The sequence below is a fragment of the Meles meles genome, chromosome 1, assembly GCF_922984935.1.
Source record: "Meles meles chromosome 1, mMelMel3.1 paternal haplotype, whole genome shotgun sequence".
NCBI lineage: Eukaryota > Metazoa > Chordata > Mammalia > Carnivora > Mustelidae > Meles > Meles meles.
Genome location: NC_060066.1, coordinates 151142887 through 151164429, shown reverse-complemented (window position 1 = coordinate 151164429; position 21543 = coordinate 151142887). Strand labels below are relative to the sequence as shown.

Below are 21543 nucleotides of genomic sequence, written 5' to 3'. Positions count from 1 at the left end.
TTTTTAAAGATTTTATTCATTTATTTGAAAGACAGAAATTACAAGTAGGCAGAGAGAGAGAGGAGGAAGCAGGCCCCCTGCCGAGCAGAGAGCCCGATGCGGGGCTCGATCCCAGGACCCTGGGATCATGACCTGAGCCGAAGGCAGAGGCTTTAACCCACTGAGCCACCCAGGCGCCCCGAGATAGAGAATCTGAAGCAGACACTGCAGTGAGCTCAGAGCCCAACGTGGGGCTCGATCCCACAACCCTGGGAGCATGACCTGAGCCGAAATCAAGAGTCAGACGTTTAATCAACTGAGCCACACAGGCAACCCCCTTTGCTTCTCTATTTTATTCCCCTCATGGTGTTATTCAAGTTTCTTACAGCAATTTCCCCATCTCTTCATCCCAGATCCTTATTTGCTACCTCTGACGATTACCCATGCTTTGACGTTTTTCTTGTCCACCTGGATTCTTGCCCTGCTACTTGCTCTGACTTCTGGTAACTGCCTTTCCTCCTTCGGTCTGGACAGTCTTCTAGTGACCTCTGTGGCTCCTCAGAGGTCCAGCAGAGTCTAGATTTTTGTTACTCTGACCTTTAATTTACTGGTAAGATTTATATGTGTCTGTAAAGTTTTCCATTTTAAAAAAAGTTTTTTTTATTTAATCTCTACATTTCACATGGGAGCTCAAACTCATAATTCCGAGATCAAGCATTTCATGCTTTTCTGACTGAGCCAGCCACGTGCCCTGTAAAGTCTTTCACTTAATTTTATATACTGCTTACTTTTAATAAAATTGTGACAAGTCTTAAAAGTAAGTGGTGGGACACTGAAATTTATATGGTGTTGTTGATCAAAGAAAAAAAAATAAATTCCGAAGTCATTAAGAGAAATTAGAATAAAAATCAAGGAAGTGAGAGTTAAATAGATTTTCACATTCTCGAATGGCTTTTTTTTTTTAAAGATTTTATTTATTTATTTGACAGACAGAGATCACAAGTAGGAAGAGAAGCAGGCAAAGAGAGAGAGAGAGGAGGAAGCAGGCTCCCTGGTGAGCAGAGAGCCCGATGAGGGATCACGACCTGAGCCAAAGGCAGAGGCTTTAGCCCACTGAGCCACCCAGGAACCCTGAATGGCTTGTTTTTAAAAAGATTTTATTTTGTTTATTTGAGAGAGAGAGCGCGTGAGAGAGAGAGCATGAGAGGGGAGAAGTTCAGAGGGAGTATCAGACTCCCCATGGAGCTGGGAGCCCAATGTAGGACTTGATCCCTGGACTCTGGGATCATGACCTCAGCTGAAGGCAGTTGCTTAACCAACCAAGCCACCCAGATGCCCACATTCTCGAATGGCTTAAGAATGGGTAGATGTGGGGCACCTGGGTTGTTCAGTGGGTTAAATTCTGCCTTTGGCTCGGGTCATGATCTCAGGGTCCTGGGGTCGAGCCCCACAATGGGCTTCTGCTCGGGAACCTGCTTCCCCCTCTCTCTCTGCCTGCCTCTCTGCCTACTTGTGATCTATCTCTGTCAAATAAATAAATAAAATCTTAAAAAAAAAAGAATGGATAGATGATAGGTTATTTAATAGTTTTTTTTTGTTGTTTTTTTAGGCTCTAGTTTTCTTTTAAATCTTGCTCATTTTTCTGTCACCCTTTAGAAAACCCAGTTGCACTTGGTGGTATGTTGTAGTAACTCTTAATTCTGTTATAATGGTAATATCAACTCCTAATAAAACAGTAACAGATTATGAAATTTTTCATTTTTTTATATTTCACTTTTGTAATGATAATGAGCTCTGAATTGACATTATTTCACTTGTATAAAGCATATTAATAGTTACTATTTTAATGAAAATAGGAATATTCTTAAAATTTGGGGGTAAAAAATAAACCAAGTTTTGGTATATAGCAATAAAACTTAAAACTTAAAGTCCAACCTTCCCAGGAGAGTCTTTTACAGTTCTCCTTGTTCTGTTGATATTATGGAGATGCTAGGGTACGTGAGATCAGTTTTCCTCTTAACTCTTAGATGCAGTGGTACTGCATTACTGATTCTGAATTACTGATTCAGAAGATGTTATTCTCCCACCTGGTAAGAGTGGGGAATGGCACAGGCTTTTGTTATACATCTAGTAGCCTCTAGTATTTCTATCCTATCCGCCCGCAGGAAAGATTTGACTCCTGAGGCAGACTGTAGCTTTTCTTTTGCCCTGTTCCTCACAACTGTGGAAGAAGCGAACTGTGCAGGGCTGTTACCTGTGCAGTTTTTTCTGGGCCTCTTATCCTTAGAATCGTTCCATAAAATCTTAGTACTATCTTAGGGAGTGTTAGGTCTCCTTTTGATACTCTGCACTATAGATTTATTGTATAGAAGTAAAATAGATTTAAGAAAGACCAATTTGAAGTTTTCCTGTGAATCCTAAGTTCTCCTTATCTAAAATGTATAAATGAAAAATGATAGTATAAAATCACTCTTACTGGCTTCCTAAGTGGTAATCACATCTGTGTCTTATTAGTTATTAATGTTCTTAGCTGAGGTTGTACCAATTCTTGAATCACTACATTTGTTACTAAGGTTTAAAAAATGTAGCCAGTAAACAAACAAACAAACCTTAAGGTCTATTCTCATGTATTGGGTTTCATTTTGAAATGATTCAACAACCATTTTTCGAGGGATTTTTCTGTGTAGTACTGTGCTAGACACAGAGCATGTAATGGTGAATAACACCATCTCTGTCTCCAAGGATATTACAGTTTGGTAATGGAGACTGAGAAGTGAATGAACAATTGCTCTATAGTATGCTGAACTGGCAAATTACTTGATCTTCCCAAGCTTCAATTTTTCTGATCTATGACATGACACTCTCATAAAGGTTGTTAAAATTAAATGAGATGGCAGCTTAGAGCTCAGAATATGTAGCAAGACCTACTTTAGAAGCATGAGAGTGACACCGTGACCATTCTTGGGGGTGTCCCCCCAGAGGATGTCAGAAATTTCTCAGAGAAGTTGTTGATCACTGATGGAGCATAATTCTGAATGAGGTAAGATGGTTGTCCTTTATTGCTTGGTCTTTCAACTTTAACTGAGCATTAAGCTGCGTTGTTAATATGTCAACATATATAATGTCTCAGGAGCATGAAAAGTAATGTTATGCAGTTTCATTTTGTGTTATGTATTATCCTTAATTTTCTTTCAGAGAATTAAAGATGGTAGCCTAATTGATGCAGTTAAAACCATCTGTGTGGGGGATCATATTGAATCTGTAAATGGAGAAAATATCATTGGGTGGCGTCATTATGATGTTGCAGAAAAATTAAAGGAATTAAAAAAAGGTGAATCGTTTACCTTGAAGTTAATAGAACCTAAGAAGGCATTTGGTAAGTTGGGTGTGGGTGTGTATGAGTATGAAATGTTCCCTTCCGTGCCTCGTCTTTCTAAGGGTAGTAAGTACTGAGGTGTGATGCCATGTGATACAGCGTGTCCATTAAGACTATAGAGAAGAGCAGCACTATTGACAAGGGGAACAACAATTCAAGGAGAAAGAGTTGTTTAAAAGGACAATTTCTGAAAGACCTTTGGAGTTACAAAGTCTCATGTCCAGTGACTTTGTGGCTGTTCCAAACTCCAAGAAGAACACATTGTATTACATTTTATCTTGCTGAGCAATAAAATTCTTGATTGAGCTCTCTAAGCCATAATAACTGTTGGTTCATGGACCTCAACAGCAAAAACTTCAGTTACACACAGAATTGGTATTTAAAATAGTTATCTAGTCTATTTTAAAGGCTTCCTTCAATACTTTTCCTCTGTTGGCATTTTGGATTTGGCAGCATGGGATGGTATGAAATTGCTTCCACTTTGGTGACATCTGTACTCGCTTGGTTTTAGCCACAGCAGCTGTGTCCCAACTGTTCAAACCCCAAGGGGCATCTCATCTACGGGAAAATGTGCCAGCTTCTCTCTCACTACCCAGCACTATTTTAATAAGCCAAATGACGGCCTAGTGTTCATCAGTGTTGAAATATCTTCAGCAGAATCATTCTAGGCTGCCCTTACTCATCCATGACCCCACCCAACTTATGTCCTTTCCTTTGCTCACAGTACATAAATATTCCTTATAGTTTGTCTCTAATGAACATTTTTTCAGGGCAGTTAATAAAAATGATGGGAGAAAGCAATGGATCTGGGCAATTACATTTTCCTTCCCTTAGCAAGTAAGGGACAGATACTAACCATATGGAAAAGTAAATTCTTCTCTGCTTCCAAGGGATTCTGTGCCATTTAATAGAAATACAGTGTAGATTATATGACTTGGGGGAGAAAGAGTTCCATAGAAGATGTAAGAAAAGAATGCTTTGCACTGAGCTATGTATAGATTTGTTGAATCCCTATATTGCATGCCTGAAGTGAATAGAACACTGTATGTTAACTATACTGGAATTATACTGGAATTAAAATAAGAAAGCAACCCCCAAAAGAAAACACGGGGTGGCAGGGGATCAGGGAAGGGAGAATGCCTTATGCCAGTGCTGTTCCTGGAGGGAATCATTCATTCTAGGAGACAGTACTATAGAAACTGTGATTCTGCATGGAGTACAACCCAGCTTCTGAGCTCGCTTGTCACAAAAGGTGGGCAGCACTCAGGTTTCTGTCTACACTCCTTTTGAAGTGTTTTTTTTGCTAGCCAACTCCCTGATTATTGTATAAACTGATAGGATGTAAGCAGTTTGAGCTATTTTTATTTGATTTAGACTCTTTGTAAATCGGTCATTCTCAGTACAACTCAAGGAGTATAATTTTTTTCCACCTTTATTTCTACCACTTAGTCTATTTTCCAAAGGTAATCTTTTTCTATTTTTTCTTATTGTCTGCATCTAAATATTGTGGTCCCTGTGTCTTGAAAGAAAGTTGCTGGTATACTTTAACTTGGATGCTTGGTAGGTATTAGTCTTGGACGTTACAGAGATCATTGTATTTGGCTATTATTTCTCCATGATTAGATTTTTTTCCTTCAGTACCTGAGACACATGTAGATGGTTGGGGCGCTGCTCTGCCTTATGTGCCTGACTACTATTGAACCTGCTCTCTGTTGCCCCATAGGAATTCCATGCACACATTTGAGAAGGACACTGGGTAGGATTTTCCTAGTGGGGGTATATTATTTTAGCATCCCAAATCCTGGTGGTGCTGTGGGTTAGGATATGTGGAAATTGATTTTGGAGCAATGATAGGTTTTTATCTTCTGAAGTTCCTCTGACAGCTTAACTCAGCCCAACTTAAATCTGCTGGGCCATATGCATTTTCCACTCTGGGTTGGAACTTGACTTTGGGCCATAGCTTGGGGATTTCCCTTTTAAAAGTAGGCCTTGCTGTTCTGCCCATACTTCTGCCTCAGTTTTGCTGATTTTTGCCTTGGGATAAAGGCAATGGTAGTTTGTTTCTCATCCTTTGACTTCATTCCAGTGCTTTGTGCTTTTCTTGGAAAGGAGTTTACATTAAAGGTACTTGAGGGATCTAGCTTTCCACAGTTCTCTTGGTTCTAATCATATTTTTTTCTGTTTCCTTCCTTCCTGTGTTTTCTAGCATTATCATGAATGAACTGATGCAAATTCGTAGTCCTTTATGATTATCCATCTCTCATTGTCTTGGATTCCTAGAGGAGAAAAGGACCAATGTAGGTGAGGCCGAATGTTCTGGTCTCTGATCAGACAGGCCATCTAGGCTGAAGTGAAGTCATTTCTAGGATTTTACCAAAGCTGTTGAAATAGCCATACACTCTAGTAGTTTGATGTTTCCTTACCAACTTCCCTAAAGAATTAGCCTGGGGAGTCATGTGGACTGTGTCCTAAAATGCAAGTAGTAGTGTAGTTGGTTGCTTTGGAATGGTATAACAAGGACAATGAACACAACTTTCAGCCTGGATAGGGAAATCTTTACAGCCTGCTCCTATTTGCATATTTTTGGTCCACCATCAGTCACATCCCATTTCCAGGAGCCATTATGTGAGCTAAGATTCTTTGAGAGCTATAGAATAAAAACTTTCCAGGTTAATGAAAGGGCATTTTTTTTGGGTAGACTATCAAGTAGGTCTCAGAAACAAAGACTGTGTCAGTCATGCCTGGGGAAGGTCAGGAATAAAGGCCATTTCAGGAATGTATGGACCAGGCACGTTTCATGGCCCTGACCTGATTAACTCCCTCCTGTTATTTCCAATCTTTATGTCACTTCACTCAGGATTCAAATTCCTGGGAGAGTAGTTTCCTGGGGAAACTGATTAGGTCATGTCCCATTTTGATAGTGGGAAGGCAGGCATGGTTAACAGGGCCACCAAAATCATGCAGAACAGTGAGGAAAAAGTTTCCTTTTGGGTAGGAAAAAAGTAGCAGATGAATGTTTTGCCATTTCTCCTAAGCTAATATACGTTTTTTAGTGGAGTGTGTTGGTTTTCTCTTGACTTTGAGTCTGACTGTATCCATGCATGATACTGTCAGTCTGGATATATCAGAATGGATCTGGAGGGAGGCAGGGTATTGTCAGCTGGCTTTGGGTGTCTGGTCTTACAGATTTTTTTTTTTTTTTTCTGTTTGTGTTGGGTGCTGTGTAAATGGCATTTTGGCAATGGACTCTCTGGAGGTACTGATAGCATTAAGTTTTTTAAAGATTTTATGTAATCTCTACACCCAACATGGGACTTGAACTTACAACTCTGAGATCAAGAGTTAATGTTCTACTGACAGAGCCAACCAGGCTGCATCAGGCTTTCTTTAAGGCAGAAGTAAAATCCACATTTTTCTTGGTGCTGGCCACCAGATTTGGAAAGGACAACAATCCAGATTGGGACTATATTCCTGGGACGGTCTTTCATTTATGTCTCCCCCAAATAAGTTCTTGAGAATCTTCTGTGTTTCAGGTGCTCCATTAGGCCCAGTGGATACTAAGAAGAATAAGCCATAGCTACTGCCTTTTGAGGAGCTGGCAGTTTAGCAGTAGGCTGTTATTGACTGAATTGTGTCCTCCTAAAATTCATGTGTTGAAGGCCTAATCTCCTCTACCTCAGAATGCGACTGTATTTGGAGATAAGCTCTTTAAGGAGGCACACAGTTAAAATGAGATCATTAGGGTGGGCCCTGATCCAATGAGACTGATCTAAGAGGAGAAAATTTGGATACACATACACATAGCAGGAGAATGCCATGTGACCATGAAGACCTCTACAGACCAAGGAGAGAGGTCTTAGAAGAAAGCAATCCTGGGGATGACTTGATCTCTAACTTCTCTAGAACAGAGGAAATAGATTTCTTTTGTTTAAGCCATGCAGTCCTTTGTGGCAGCCCTAGGAAACTAACATAGAGGCCATTAGGCTTAAAGAAAAATTATGGTGTAAATTCTTTGACTGTGGCAGTATGAGTTCCCTAGTAATCTAGAAGGTATAGATGGAATGTCTTAGCTATCCTTTGGCCTTGGGTAGATAGCAGGAACATACGGATGTTTTCATTGAATAAATATTTGAGGAGTTAGTACATGCTAGTCTTAGAGTATTAGTTGCTGGAATAATAATAGTTTCTTGAACATCTACTGTATTCCATCACCATACTACCTGCCTGGTATATCACATGAATAAGATCCAGTTCCTGCCTTCAAGAAGCTCCTATCTAGTGGGAGGAGATGAATATGAAAAGAAACTCAGGGGTGCCTGCGTGGCTCAGTGGGTTAAAGCCTCTGCCTTCGGCTCAGGTCATGATCCCAGGGTCCTGGGATCGAGCCCTACATCGGGCTTTCTGCTCAGCGGGGAGTCTGCTTCCTCCTCTCTCTCTGCCTGCCTCTCTGCCTGCTTGTGATCTCTGTCAAATAAATAAATAAAAAATCTTAAAAAAAAAAAAGAAATTCAATAAAGAGAATTAGTGGTGCTAACATGTACTAGAGGCATAAAAGTGGGCCACATCAAGTCAACCTAAGGAGTTGAGGAAAAGCTTCCAGTAGAAAAGATTTGAGCTGGATCTTAAGAGGTGTGGTCAGTGAACAAATTAGGGAAGGTGGTCCCAGGGCGTGGGAGTAGGAATAGAATAAGCAAAGGTGTAGAGGTGTACAGCAGTGCCCTGTGTTTGGGAATACCACGTATGTCTGTATGATTGGAATAGAGGTTCTAGGTGACTGTGTGGCAAGAGATGAAGCTCAAGGATCAGTAGAGACCAAACAATCAAGAGCCTTATATGTGACGATAAAGAGTGGGCAATGAAGGGGTTTAAGCCGGTGGATGAGTCTTGGTTTTTAGAGAGATAGTTTGGAGACTATGTCACATGGGACTGGTTTATAAGCTCACATGGTTAAGGAAATCCTTGAAGATTCTATTGTGTAGGTTGAGGAGAGAGAAGATGAAATCCTAAATGAAGGCAGTAGGAGTAGGTATAGACATGAGAAACAGATTGGAGGAATAGACAGTGGTGTGCTGGAGCCATTTGTATACATCTTTTCCAAACTCCATGTTCAGTGACCTCATGTTAGGGGCTTGAAATTGGCTGTGGTGGGTTGTTTATATCACAGACACAAACGAGTATAGCAAATTTGGATTATTTTTTTCCTGGAGAGCTGATGGTTACACATTTATCTGCATACCACTGAATATGAAGAAGGTAGAGTTGGAAGGTTGGAATATTAAGAAGGTGGAGTTGGAAATTCACTGAATGTAGAAGTAAAATAGATTGCAAATGATGACCCACAGATTTGTGGCTTGGGTGAGGAATGGAATGGAGTGCTTTTCTTTAAGATGAGGAAAACTGGAAAAGAAATAGATTTGGGTGAAGACTTAGAAAAGAGACACTGTACTTACAATATAATTTTAGGCCTGCTGAGTTTGACACCTGTGAGAGAATTTAGTTGGAAATGTGTAAGAGGTAGACAAGTGTCAGAGAAGTAGAGCCTAGGGAATGGGATTTATGAGTAATTTGAAGCTGTGGAAATCTGATCACTCAGAATAGTAAGAAAAGACCAAACCTAGAGCTGTGGAGGAAGCCCAGCATTAAGGAGTAGAAAGAGGAGGAGCCAGCATAGTGAGGAATGGCCAGACACGGAAGAGACAGCCTCTGGATGGCCTTTTCCCAAGGACCTATTACTTGTCCCAAGATCAGGTGCTTCACTACAGCTTTCCTAAGTTGGTGACAGGCTCTGAGGGAGAAATAAAGGCTGCTTTAAGACACACCCTCGATTGTCCCGTGTTGATCAGAGTTTATATCACTGTTTTTCATCTAGTGGATCTCAACCTCTGTGTTTAGAACAGGGAGTAGAATTGAAAACTTCATAGTGCTTTGTGCCTAGTAAGGTAGGTTACATTGTACATGTAAGTACATGTGTTTTTGTATATTTGTGTTCCAGATATATATGTGTGTGCATCTGTATAATTGTGTTATGACAAAATGTATATATTTCTCATTGTGAGTCATAGCAAAAAATAAAATTTGGGAGCCTCTGGTTTAAATGATTCCCTTGTTAAAAATTTGTAGTTTGGGAAATCTTTCCCATACCTAACATGGTTTCTCCTGGTCAGCTGCTTTCTGATCCAAATTCTCCCCCTTCTAGCTATGAGTTGATGGCAGCCTTCCCAGTCCTTATCAAGTATCGGGTGGAATGTCTCTGGTGGTATTTTTTTTTTTTTTTAGGGCATGGCTCATTTCCTTTCCCTTTTGCCAATGAAAAGGAACATGTCTCCACAATGAACTCAACCTTACAGGGTTTGCCCTGTAAACCTAGACTTTCCCAAGGTCATGAAAACCCACTCTTCTTAACGTAAGCTCTAGGACTAGACTAGTTCAACTGGTTTGTTTCCTGTGAGGACTTTTAATTGCAGAAAAATAACTGTTAAATCTATGAAACTTAGATTGTTTTACTTGGATGAATCTGTATTTATCCTGGAGAAGTTCTTTTGTTTGTAAGTGTTGCCCTTTATGGAAAGATGTTTATAGAAGGAGGCCCAAAATATTTTTGTAAATTGTTTCCAAAATCAAAGGGAGTTGAAAGAAAAAGTTTACCTCCTAAAACATTGGTAGTCTTTATTTTGGGGTTAGATTTTGTAATAGAACTCTGGACTATGTCTTTTAGAGGATTCATTTCTGTGCTATGTGTCTATCGGAATAGGATGTTCAGTATGTGAAGTACGTTTGAGTCCTTTGAGTCATTCACAGCTGGAAAACTCGGACCTCATCTTCATGATTCAGCTCACTGATGTACTTGTTTTCAAAGACAAAATCTATTTTATATCAAGAAAGAAACTTTGGCTTTTAAGTTTTAGATGATTTTTTAGATAGAAAGTATTAAATATTTGAAAAGTCTATTTTTCATGCTATTTCTAGTGAAAAAGTTTCAACCAACAAATATGTTTGGTGCCTTTTCATGTATACTGAATTCTACAAAATATACTGGGGAATATGATAAAAGTTACCAAAGAAGAAGAAAGGAAAAGTAGTTAAGTGTATAGACTCTGTCCTATATGGGCTGTGTGATAATGTGGCATTGGATGAATTACTTAAACTTTCTGTGGCTTGGTTTCTTCATACCAAAAGAGAAGATGGTAATAGTATTTATCACATTGAGGATTAAATGATTAAACACACGAAAAAATCATAGATTAGTCCCTGGCACATGGTACTGTTCAATAAAAGTGTTATTACTCTTATTATGAAGGTGTAGCCTTTCTTGAAGTTGTTCATGAACAGCAGTGCAGGTGAGTTGGTTAGCAAGCATTTGTTGGGAAATCTGGCACGGTTCCAGATCACATCTCCTATCAAATATGTCCTAATAGTAGCTACCCGCCATTCCGTTTTCTAAGGACTTTCTAAGTAGGAATTCATGTAATCCTTTCACCCGTGCTAAAAGATTAAGCTGTTTGTTCAAGGTTTCAGAGCCAGCTAGTGCGTGATGGAGGCAGGCTTCTAACCCATGCAGGGAACTTTCAGAGCCAGCTCTCTAACAGCTGTTTTGGATAAGTCTGTATGTTGCTGTCCCCAAGGAGCTTACAATTCATGTAAGGATGTAGGTACATTAAGAATCAGGTAATTCTATTAATTACAGTAATAACTGCCATTTATTGAATGCTTATAAGAAGCAATAAGGAGCATAGACTCAGACAAATTGCTTGGGTGTAATTCCTGTCTCTGCTGCTTATTACCTATGTGATTTTGGACCACTTGCTTCCTCTGTTCCTGTTTCCTTATCCATAAAGTGTTGTGAGGATTAAATGAGTTAATATATGTAAAGCACTTAAAATAGTGCTTGGCACATAGTGCTGTATAAATGTCATCTCCAGCTAATAGGACTATTGTTATGGCCTGTTTTAATCCTCCTGCCTTTCCTGAGAGGGATTTTCAGATAAGTAAACTGAGAGTTTGAGGGCTGTTAAATACTTTGCTGAGGTCATCCAGTGGTGGACAGGAAGTGCAAGTACGGTACTTCATTCCTGTTTGTTCCTGAGGCTTGTAGTCTTTTTTTTTTTTTAAGATTTTATTTATTTATTTGACAGGCAGAGATCACAAGTAGGCAGAGAGGAGAGAGAGAGAGAGAGGTAGAAGGTAGAAGCAGGCTCCTCGCTGAGCAGAGAGCCTGATGCGGGGCTCGATCCCAGGACCCTGAGACCATGACTCAAGCTGAAGGCAGAGGCTTAACCCACTGAGCCACCCAGGCGCCCCATGAGGTATGTATTCTTAACAGCATATGGCACTGTCTCTCTAGAATACGATGTGAGCTAGGACATGTGCTGTCATACAGACTTAAAGTGTGCTTCAGCTGAGAGCTGACTTCTCCATGACTGGGAAGTGTTCTAAAGCTTAGAAAGTGCTGGGGGCTGGAAGAAATGGTAAGATTGGGACGGTACTTTCCCAAAGAGAAAGCCATGGTTTTCAGTAGGTCCAAACAGTATCAGGAGCCAGTGTCCTATTTCCATGGAGCTCCCAATGAGAGGTGACGGGACAGTCTTAAGAACTGTGCACAGGGGCGCCTGGGTGGCTCAGTGGGTTAAAGCCTCTGCCTTCGGCTTAGGGCATGATCTCAGGGTCCTGGGATGGAGCCCTGCATTGGGCTCTCTCCTCAGCAGGGAGCCTGCTTCCCTTCCTCTTTCTCTGCCTGCCTGTGATCTCTTTGTCAAATAAATAAATAAATAAAATCTTAAAAACAAAACAAAACTGTGCTTAGCCTTGCAATCTGAGGTGAAGGACACCTGTGTCCTGGGCTTGGGTTGCAAGTGGACCCACTGAACTGGACATAGAGTTTCAGAGTAGGATTTGCATTGGATTGAGCATTTTAGCCCTCTTGTTTCTCAGATAGATTTACATAACAAAAAGTCAGTTTCTCACCAAGCCTTGAGTGGGGGACTCAAAGTTTGGTTCAATCTGACATTTCTTATACCCAGAATTGTGGAGTAAAAATTTAAATCCATTTTTTCCAGAAATTTAAATTGGTGTTCAGAGGAGGGAAAGATAGGATTAGGCTGGACTCCTGGGGAAAGATTCCTAGAGAAGATTGCATTTGAACTTGGCCTTGGTAGATGGAAAGAAAAGTATAGACAAGGAGGGTTTTCTGTGGGAAGCATTGAGGACAGTGAAGAGGTTGTAGGAATTGGAGCAAATCAGTTTGCAAAAGCAGTTTCTGGGTTCTTTTTTTTTAATTTTTAAATTTAAGTTCAATTTAATTAATATACACTGTAGTATTAGTTTCAGAGGTAGAATCTAGTGATTTATCAGTTGCACACAACACACAGTGCTCATCACTTCAAGTGCCCTCCTGACACAGAGGGAGAAAAATGATGGGAGACTTTTTTTTTTTTTTAAGATTTTATTTATTTGACAGAGACAGAGAAAGAGAACACAAGCAGGGGGAGTGGGAGAGGGAGAAGCAGGCTTCCCGCTGAGCAGGGAGCCCGATGTGGGACTTGATCCCAGAACCTTGGGCTCATGACCTGAGCTGAAGGCAGACACGTAAAGACTGAGTCACCCAGGCACCTTATAGGCAGTAGGCTGAGGGTTGCTGGAAGGGAGGCGGGTGAGGGGATGGAGTGTTTGGGCTCTTTAAAGAAGAGCTCCAAAAACTAGGGGGGGAATCTGAGCTTGTTTTTGAGCCCAATAGGGAGTCATTTAGGTATTAGAACTGAAGAATGATATGATGAAGTAGATTTTTAGGGAATTAAGCCTAGAAAAACAATGTGGCCACACTTTATAGAGGAGAAACTATAGTAGGGTCCTGTATCAGTGCCTGAGTGAGGGATAAGGGCTGGGATTAGAGGCAGCAGCAGACATTTGAAGGAGAGAAAAAAGCCTGAGTAATATTGCCAAGGCAGAAATGGCGGTTAGGGGTGGACCTATGCTGCTTAAAGGAGAAGAGAGAAGAGAAGAGCGTGCTGAGAAGCAAATGTCACTCCCAAGATGTCTATCCTCGGAGCCCCTGAAATAAGAGTGATTAGAAATGAGGTGGTTTGGATGTGGAAATTGTTTGGGGGCAAGTCAGTGAGAGATGTTCAGCTTTTGATATTTTGCATTTTATCTGACAGTGCACTCTCTTTCATGTATTTTTTTTGGCAAAGGCTTAAAGTCTTCACAATGATAAATTGGGGGGATAGAACGTGCCATTTAATCATCTTTTTATGTCGTAGTTTGTTCTGTCCTTCTCTCCAGCTAGATGTGGTTTGGCATTTACCACAACGTTACTATGGGAGAAGATAAATGAGGAGCTAAGTTCTGTTTTATTGGGGGTGTGGCAGATGTGTTAGATGAATACTGAGTGTAACTGATAAATGTGTTTTCAGCTGAATAAAGACTCAAGCTAAATATGCACTCTTCCCATTCTAGTTGTAAACTGTCATTAAAAGAAAATTTATTAAATGCTGACATTTTTAATTGAGAAAAGAGAAATTATAATCCATAGTATTAAGAACTTTGTAATCTGTTTTCCCAGACACTAACCTTAAACAGTGATTGGTTTCTTAGAACTATAATGTTTCAGGAGCATTTGGAGTTAACCACAACCAGGAATAGAAGACTTAACTGTTAACTGGTCTTTTTCTTTAAGATTTTTATTTATTTATTTGACAGGGAGATAGAGAGTACAAGTAGACAGAGTGGCATGCAGAAGGAGAGGGAGAGGCAGACCGAGCAGGGAGCCCGATATGGGACTTGATCCCAGGACCCTGAGATCATGACCTGAGCCGAAGGCAGAGGCTTTAACCCATTGAGCCACCCAGGTGCCCCTGTTTTCAACTGGTCTTAAACTTAGTAATAACAGTGTAGGAGGAAGGGGGAAAAATGATGCTAAAATGTAAGTGGCTTCCTTAATATGGCTGAATAATATAATATAATGTAGCTAAAAAATGAATATAATCTAACTTATTAGAAAAACAGCAATTATAGCAATAATACATATTCTGCCAGAGTATTTGTACAATGAGAGTTGTCATATAATTACAGGAAAATGGATCAACAAATTGTGCTCCAAATTGTGGTAAGAGTATGTTTTCAGAAAAAGTTAGGGAGATTATCCCTTTTGTGTATGGAAAATGATTGATATGTTAAATGAAAAGGCAGATTATTAAAAATAATGGGTGGTAATATCCCATTTCTGTAAAAATTATCTTTAAATGTAGAAGAAAAATGAATTACAGTATATATATATTGAAATTTAACGGTTTAGGTAGTGAGTTTGAATGACTTCTTTCTTTAGGATTCTTGTTTTTTTTTGCATATTTAATATAAAATAAGCGTACTAACTTTCATAACCAGAAAATAATTATTTAGAAAAAGAGAATAGCATTTCTGGCTAGGAAGTAGGGAAACTGAATCATTCTACTTTAATGGCTTTATAATTTTTAATTATAGGATTCTCATTTTTTAAAAAGATTTTATTTATTTGAGAGAGTGTGCACATGAATGAGAGAGTGTGTGTGTGCGCATGTATGCACACATGCTCACACAGGGACAGGGACAAGGGGCTGAGGGAGAGAGAACTGGAAGTGGGGCTCTATCCCACGGCCCTGGGATCATGATCTGAAATGAAGGCAGGTGCTTAACCCATTAAGCCACCCAGGTGCCCCGATTATTCTCATTTTAAACAATTTTCTTTAATATTATAAGTGGTTCTGTATTAGAAATATGGTAGAATATTCCATTGTATTAATTTTTTAAAACAAGATTTAAAAAAAAAGATTTTATTTATTTATTTGGCAGAGAGAGAGAGAGAGATCACAAGTAGGCAGAGAGGCAGGCAGAGAGAGAGGGGAAAGCAGGCTTCCCCCTGAGCAGAAAGCCCAATGTGGGGCTCGATCCCAGGACCCTGAGATCATGACCTGAGCTGAAGGCAGAGGCTTAACCCACTGAACCACCCAGGTGCTCCAAGTATGTTTTTATAACTACTTTTCATACCTTTTTTTTTGAAAGCTGGTAGAAAAATATGTAGTACAGTAATAAAAGTAAACAATAACTCTTGATTTTTAAAAAATTCTTATGATGAAATCATACTGTGCAATAAAATAAATTTAAAAAGGTTAACATCTTTTAGCCAGCACTTAAGTTTTTCGCCCTCCTATTCTCCAACAGGAGGTTTGTAATTTCTTCTGTAACACAGTCCCCTCTGGATTAAAGCTACAAACCTTCTTCCCAGAGGTACACGTTAATTTTTGCCTGTTATTTCAAAGAGTGTCAAAAACAAGACTGAGTTTTTCTTAAATGACCTCCTAACTAAGGAACAAGATTTGGGTCACAGTTATTCCATTTCCCATAAATGTCATGCACTGTTCAGTCTCATCAGAGAAAGAGTTAAGAGCAACTGTGTTTGTGTGTGTGTGTGTTTGTGTGTGTTTTGTGGGGTTGGTTCACGTGTTGCCAGCCCTTTTGGTCCAGTGGACAACTCTTGCCTTGTGCATGTAGCACCTACTTAATTCTTTTTATCTGCCCCAGCATCCTACCAGCTGAATTAAGAAACAAAACCTCACAGCTATTCTAAAGGAGTCTGAGAAATGTTCATGAGAGGAAGGACACATGGGAAAGAGGGACATACAATTAAAATTTTAGATTCTGGAACACAAGCTACATTTTCGCCAGTTGTGCCAAGAAATGTGCATTTGTGCATGTGTGAGTTGGGGGTTGGAAATAGAGTAGGGAGCACGCAGGCTGTTTACAGACAGTTCCATCTGTGTGTCTAAGCATTGGAAGGCCTGTTTAGAAGTTGCTTTACTGCTTAGACAGAATTCTGCATTGTGAGATGGCTTTTAGCTGGAGACAGTGGAAAACCTTCCAAGCTGGCTTGTGCGGAAAAGAGAATCTTATAAATCAACTGTCCATGAGTGATGCTGACATTAGCAAAACTCTGTAGGGCCTGTATAATGTGATCGGAACTCAGTTTCATGCTCTTTTTTTCTGCACTGCTGCCCGAGGTATCTGCTTCATTATTCATGTATCATTTTAAGGTTAGTTTGACACTATGTCCCAAGGTGGTGGTCGGCAACTGTTGGGACTGTGTGCTTCCTTATTCATGTAGAATAGGAAAGGAGAGTGTGCTTGTCTCAGAATTTCTAGCAAAAGCCCTCAGGTTCATTCTGGTTTACCTGGCTTTGGTCATTTGCCCACCTCTGAAATAGTGACTTGTGATGAAGGGAATCCATTAGGTTTTCCATCCCTGAAGCTGGGAGCAGTTAGCTTCCCTTGAACCACAGTGATTCTCAAATAACCGATGGATACTGAGAAAATGACCAGTGGGACGCTGGAGGGGCTACATACGGAGTGCCCCCATGAGGGGCTGCGTCTACCCTCAGCCACTTTGGAGAATCTGAGTGGAGCCATGGGATGGGCATGTGCTGTTTACACCCTCCTGTAAACTGAAGGCGGGGAGGGGGTGGTAGGATAGTTTTATGGAAAAGATTAAATAGGATAAAAAAGAGACCTCTGTATTTGAAGTGACAATTTTCTGAACATTCTTAGAAAACCAGTGCTACTACGTCTGATGGGGAGGGACACCAGGAAGAGCAGATTTCTCCTCTCCAGACGGAAATGTGTCAGCAGAAGCATTCTATAATACGAACCAGGCCACCAGGCTGAGCACATTTTATACATCAGCCATGCCAATGTTTAAAACCACACCATATTTAGGTGTTTTTCTCATTTTCCAGATTAGGGCCTATTCAAGTTCACACAGTTTGTAAACAGAAGAACTGGGTTTTAAACTCACGTTTTCAGATTCTGAGTCCATCTTGTTCCCTGAGCAAGTGTTGGATGTAGTTGAGTTTGCCTGTGCCCTCCTCCTCTTGAAATCCTGGCTCTGTCCCTGCTTATGAAAGTGATGATCCGTATTCTACCCTTACCCAGCTAGGGCCCTCATGGGACCAGAACAGACCTCGTTCTGTGCAGAAGTATTCCCCACTGTGTCACCCTGGGTCAGTTGGGGATCTAGGTCATGTTGTATGTGCTCCTTCTGAAAACGGGGCTTTAATTTCAGTCAGTCCCTCTTATTTCCCTAGAGGTCAGGGTGGGACTAGAGACAGACCTCCTTCTGTCTTCTCTGCTTCCCATTTTCTCCACTTTACCTTGAAAATGCCACTTAAAATGGAGTATGATAATGATACAAATGTGTATAAACATCTTATTTTAAAACCTATATATTCTTTTAGTATTTTTTTTTTTTTTGACGTAAAAGCCCTTCTTGGAGTGGAGGACACAAATTGGAGTTCTGTGGAGTCTTATAATTATAACCTTAACGCATGCCTGCAGGTTCTGTTTCGCTTTTAAAAACTAGATATACGAAATGCTGAATGTTTAAAGATATTTTTCGTAATCTAGTGTTGTCTTGCCCACACCTAATTTTTTTTTTTTTTTTTGATCTTGGCCTCATGGAATCTTTCCAAAGCAGTTAACCTACTTTTCCTAGCAATAATAACTCTTTGGTTCACATTTTTTTCATCGGGGCATGTACTTTTAAATAATTAAATTGCATAATTAGAGCAACAGATACAATCTCCACAAAAGGAGCTGGGGAACAAATGTGACTGCTTCTTGGTGCCATCCACTTCAGCTGTGGGAGCAGCCAGCCCCACACGCTGTGTGTTTTGTGCCCTCCGTGACCAGCAGGTGGGTAGTCTGTGTGCTTCAGCCGAGTGAGGAGGCCTGCGTCTAGTGACTCCAGCCAGCTGCAGGCTGGTTTCTAGTGTCTACCTTATGAGCTTCATCCCTCTCCTCACTTGGCCCCAGGAGAGGTGCCAGGTAAACTTGCTCATGGACAGCGAAGGGACTGATTTAGGGCTTGGCCTGGTTGGTTAGACATGCTGAGGCCAGCACCCCAAAAGTAGGCCAGATGAAGAGAAACATTCACAACCTTCAAAACACTCAGCACGGATGTACAGAAGTTTTTATTTTATTTATTTATTTGACACAGAGAGAGAGATCACAAGTAGGCAGAGAAGAGAGAAGGGGGAAGCAGGCTCCCCGCTGAGCAGAGAGCCCAATTTGGGGCTCGATCCCAGGACCCTGAGATCATGACCTGAGCCGAAGGCAGAGGCTTAACCCACTGAGCCACCCAGGCGCCCCCGGAACTTGTATTTTTTCCCTTATGGGTGAATAGGACCATCTAGCCTGTTTTCATGTATAAACTGGTTGATTTACATCCTTAAATCATAGGATCATAGAGAAACATGGCTTCTGTTTCCTCAGCTATGAAGGCCAGGTTTCTGGAGCCTGGGCCAAGACAGAACTTAAAATTTAACTTTTGGTGCCACCAAGTGGTTGATTTTGAGATAACTACTGTCATGGAGAAGGATGGTTTGACAAATAATGACTGAAAAAAAAGCTGGGGTGAATTGGCAGAGCATATAGGATTTTTAGGACAATGAAACGACTCTGGATGCTATAGTCATGGTGGATCTAGGTCACGACATTTTCTAAACCCGCAGAATGTACGGCACCAAGAGTGAAGCCTACCGTAAACCGCAGACTTCAGTTAATGATGTCAGCGTAGGCCTGTTGATCTTACGATCAACAACAAATGTACCCCTGTGCTGGTGGATGGGGATAATAGGGGACGCTGTACATATGTGGGGGCAGAAGGTATATGGGAAATCTGTCTTTAAGTTTTACTGTGAACCTACAACTGCCTTAAAAAAAAATAAAGCTTATTAAAAAAAATCTTCCATTCTACATTTTCCCTTCTAGCCACTGGTGTTGCAAGTAAGAGCAAGGCAAGATAGAGCCGTCATCTGGGGGTTTGGCTGACTTCTCCAGCATTGATGACAGTCCGTTGATAGAGTTCCCACATTCCAGAAGCTGGGTGCTTAGCTTTGTAAATCTCAGAAACCTTTTACTTTTTTACTATTTCCAGCGTTGTTCAATTTTCCAGGATTATATCATGCTCACTAAACTTCTAAGAAACTTGTTAAGTCAGAATGCTAGTGTAACACTTTACAATTAGATATGTGTATGTAGCGGGAGACCAAAACACAGGTGTTAGCTGAACAGTTCATTTTCTACCCTGTAGGAAATTTGTATGGGAAGACGGATTATACTGAGTAGGTTGCTTGGTGAAGTCACCGTGGTGGTGTGTGTGTGTGGTAGAGGGAGTGGCGGTGTAAGGTTCAAGGTATCTTGAAGGTTAGTATCGTTAAGCTGAAACTGCCTTTTTTTCCTTAAGATTTTATTTAATTGAAGGAAAGAGTGTGTGAGTGCACGCACAGGCAAGAGCAGCAGGAGGGAGAAGCAGGCTCCCCGCTGAGCAGGGATTCCCAATGCAAGACTGGATCCCAGGACCGTGGGACCATGACCTGAGCAGAACGCAGACACTTAACCCCAAGCTGAGATTGTCTTAAGACTTTAGGTCTATGTGGGACTCAGAGCTGGGAATACGTTGCTGGGCAGTGCTGATGACAGACTGACCTCATCTTTTCCTCTGGGCACTCTTTCGGAAACTCTGTGCAGAACATCTTGCTTCCATTAACTCGTTCTTCCCTCAGGGCATAGTATGACTGGCAGGGCAAATGCTGTGGACTTGCCAATAAAGCTTTAGTCTCAGGAGACTGTCTGAACACCATAATTAACATTAGCATCATTAGCCATCACTTACAGGTTTTTGCTTGGGAAAACGGGTCTCTTTGTTGTGTTTTTATTAAATTTTTATAGTAAAAATTTTAATAATTTTTTGTACATTTATAATGAATTGTATAGAAGTTTTTATAATTTTAATAATTTCATTCTCAGAAGAAGACTTGTTTTATGTTTTGGTGATTGTTTCCCCAAATGCAGGTTAAAATTTGTATGTAAAATCCTTAATCGCTTTGGAGTAGATTCCCAGTAGTAAAACAGCACTTGCTGAAGGCCGGAATTATTCTAGGTTCTAAGTCAGTCAGAACGCATTTCTGTGGTCCACTTGATGTCTGTCTTGAGACGTCTGTCTCACTGTCTACTTGCATGTACCAGGGCGTCCTGTAGTTCCTCGTTGGAGCTCCATTATCTACAGTTCTTGGTATGGCCTCTCCTTGCCCCCATTTCTGTCCCTTGTCCCAAACTGCTGCCACATAGAGTCCTCAGTACTCGGGGGATATTTGCAAGTTATAAATTGGTAGCCTGTGGCCAGAATTGGATCCCCAGATCTTTTACTTTTGCCAATATGTTGTTTTTAAAAGTTTGACTTATTTGACAAAACTTAAAAATGAGGAGATTCATAGACAACTCTGAGTATCCAGTTTCTTTGCATACACGTCCCTCCAGTTGTGCAGGGCCTATGTTTCCCCAGGGCAGTGCGTTATTGGAGTGGCCTAGAAAGGTGGTGAACCTTGGAGTTATCCTCAGGCCCCACCCTACCTAGCCTTTCACTCATTTATGTTACTACTTGGTCTTGGGGAAGGAGGTGACTCTTGGTGCATAGGAAAAACAAAAGAAAAATAAAAGACAACAGGCCTAAGGAAAGCAGTGGTTTTCCATGGATATTTTGCTTCCTGTTCTTTTGCCTGCCGTCTGAGGGGAATTCCTTCCTAACTTGGTCCTAGCCTCTATAAAATCCTGCTTCTCTCAGTATGACACCTCTGATATGTCCCCTGTGGTTGCAAAAGGGACGGTGTTGGAGTGTCACTGGGAAAAGCATACAGACTTTGGTGTCACAAGACCTGGATTTGAATCCCTGTTCTGTTGCTTATGGAGTTCAGTTTCCTTTTCAGTAAAAGGAGGGCTATAACGTATCTCCTGGGTTGATAGGAGTTTTCAGTGGGATTTTGTATATAGAACGTCATGCAGAAGGTAGGTACTCAATCCGTGGCACCTCCATCCCTCTCTTCTATCAAGACATGGCTTTTTCTTCTTCATGACCTTAAGGAAGTCTGGCTGAACATTTGCCACTGTTGTCCTGTTCCTTTACACCCCTTTAATCTTATAATAAAGCTAACTTTCTATTCCTTATAATTTCTAGTCTTTCCCAGCTGTACACTTCAAATCGTTCCCTTTTCTTTTTGTAGCTAGACTGTATGGGGAATATAAGAATGATGGCAGGAGAACTTACTTTGTTTAGGAAATTATATAAGAAGGCATACCTTCGAGCAGATCTCTAATTGTATATATAGTTTTTT

The 21543-nt window shown here is 40.7% G+C and overlaps 1 protein-coding gene across 1 annotated transcript in view; it reads left to right on the top strand.

The window, feature by feature from the left end:
* The window catches only part of GIPC2 (GIPC PDZ domain containing family member 2), an 81083-nt gene that overhangs the window by 42398 nt on the left and 17142 nt on the right, over positions 1-21543 (top strand). Inside the window, exon 3 of the mRNA XM_046022958.1 lies at positions 3175-3355. Coding sequence (XP_045878914.1) covers positions 3175-3355 — 181 coding nt within the window. The remainder of the gene's footprint in view (positions 1-3174; positions 3356-21543) is intronic.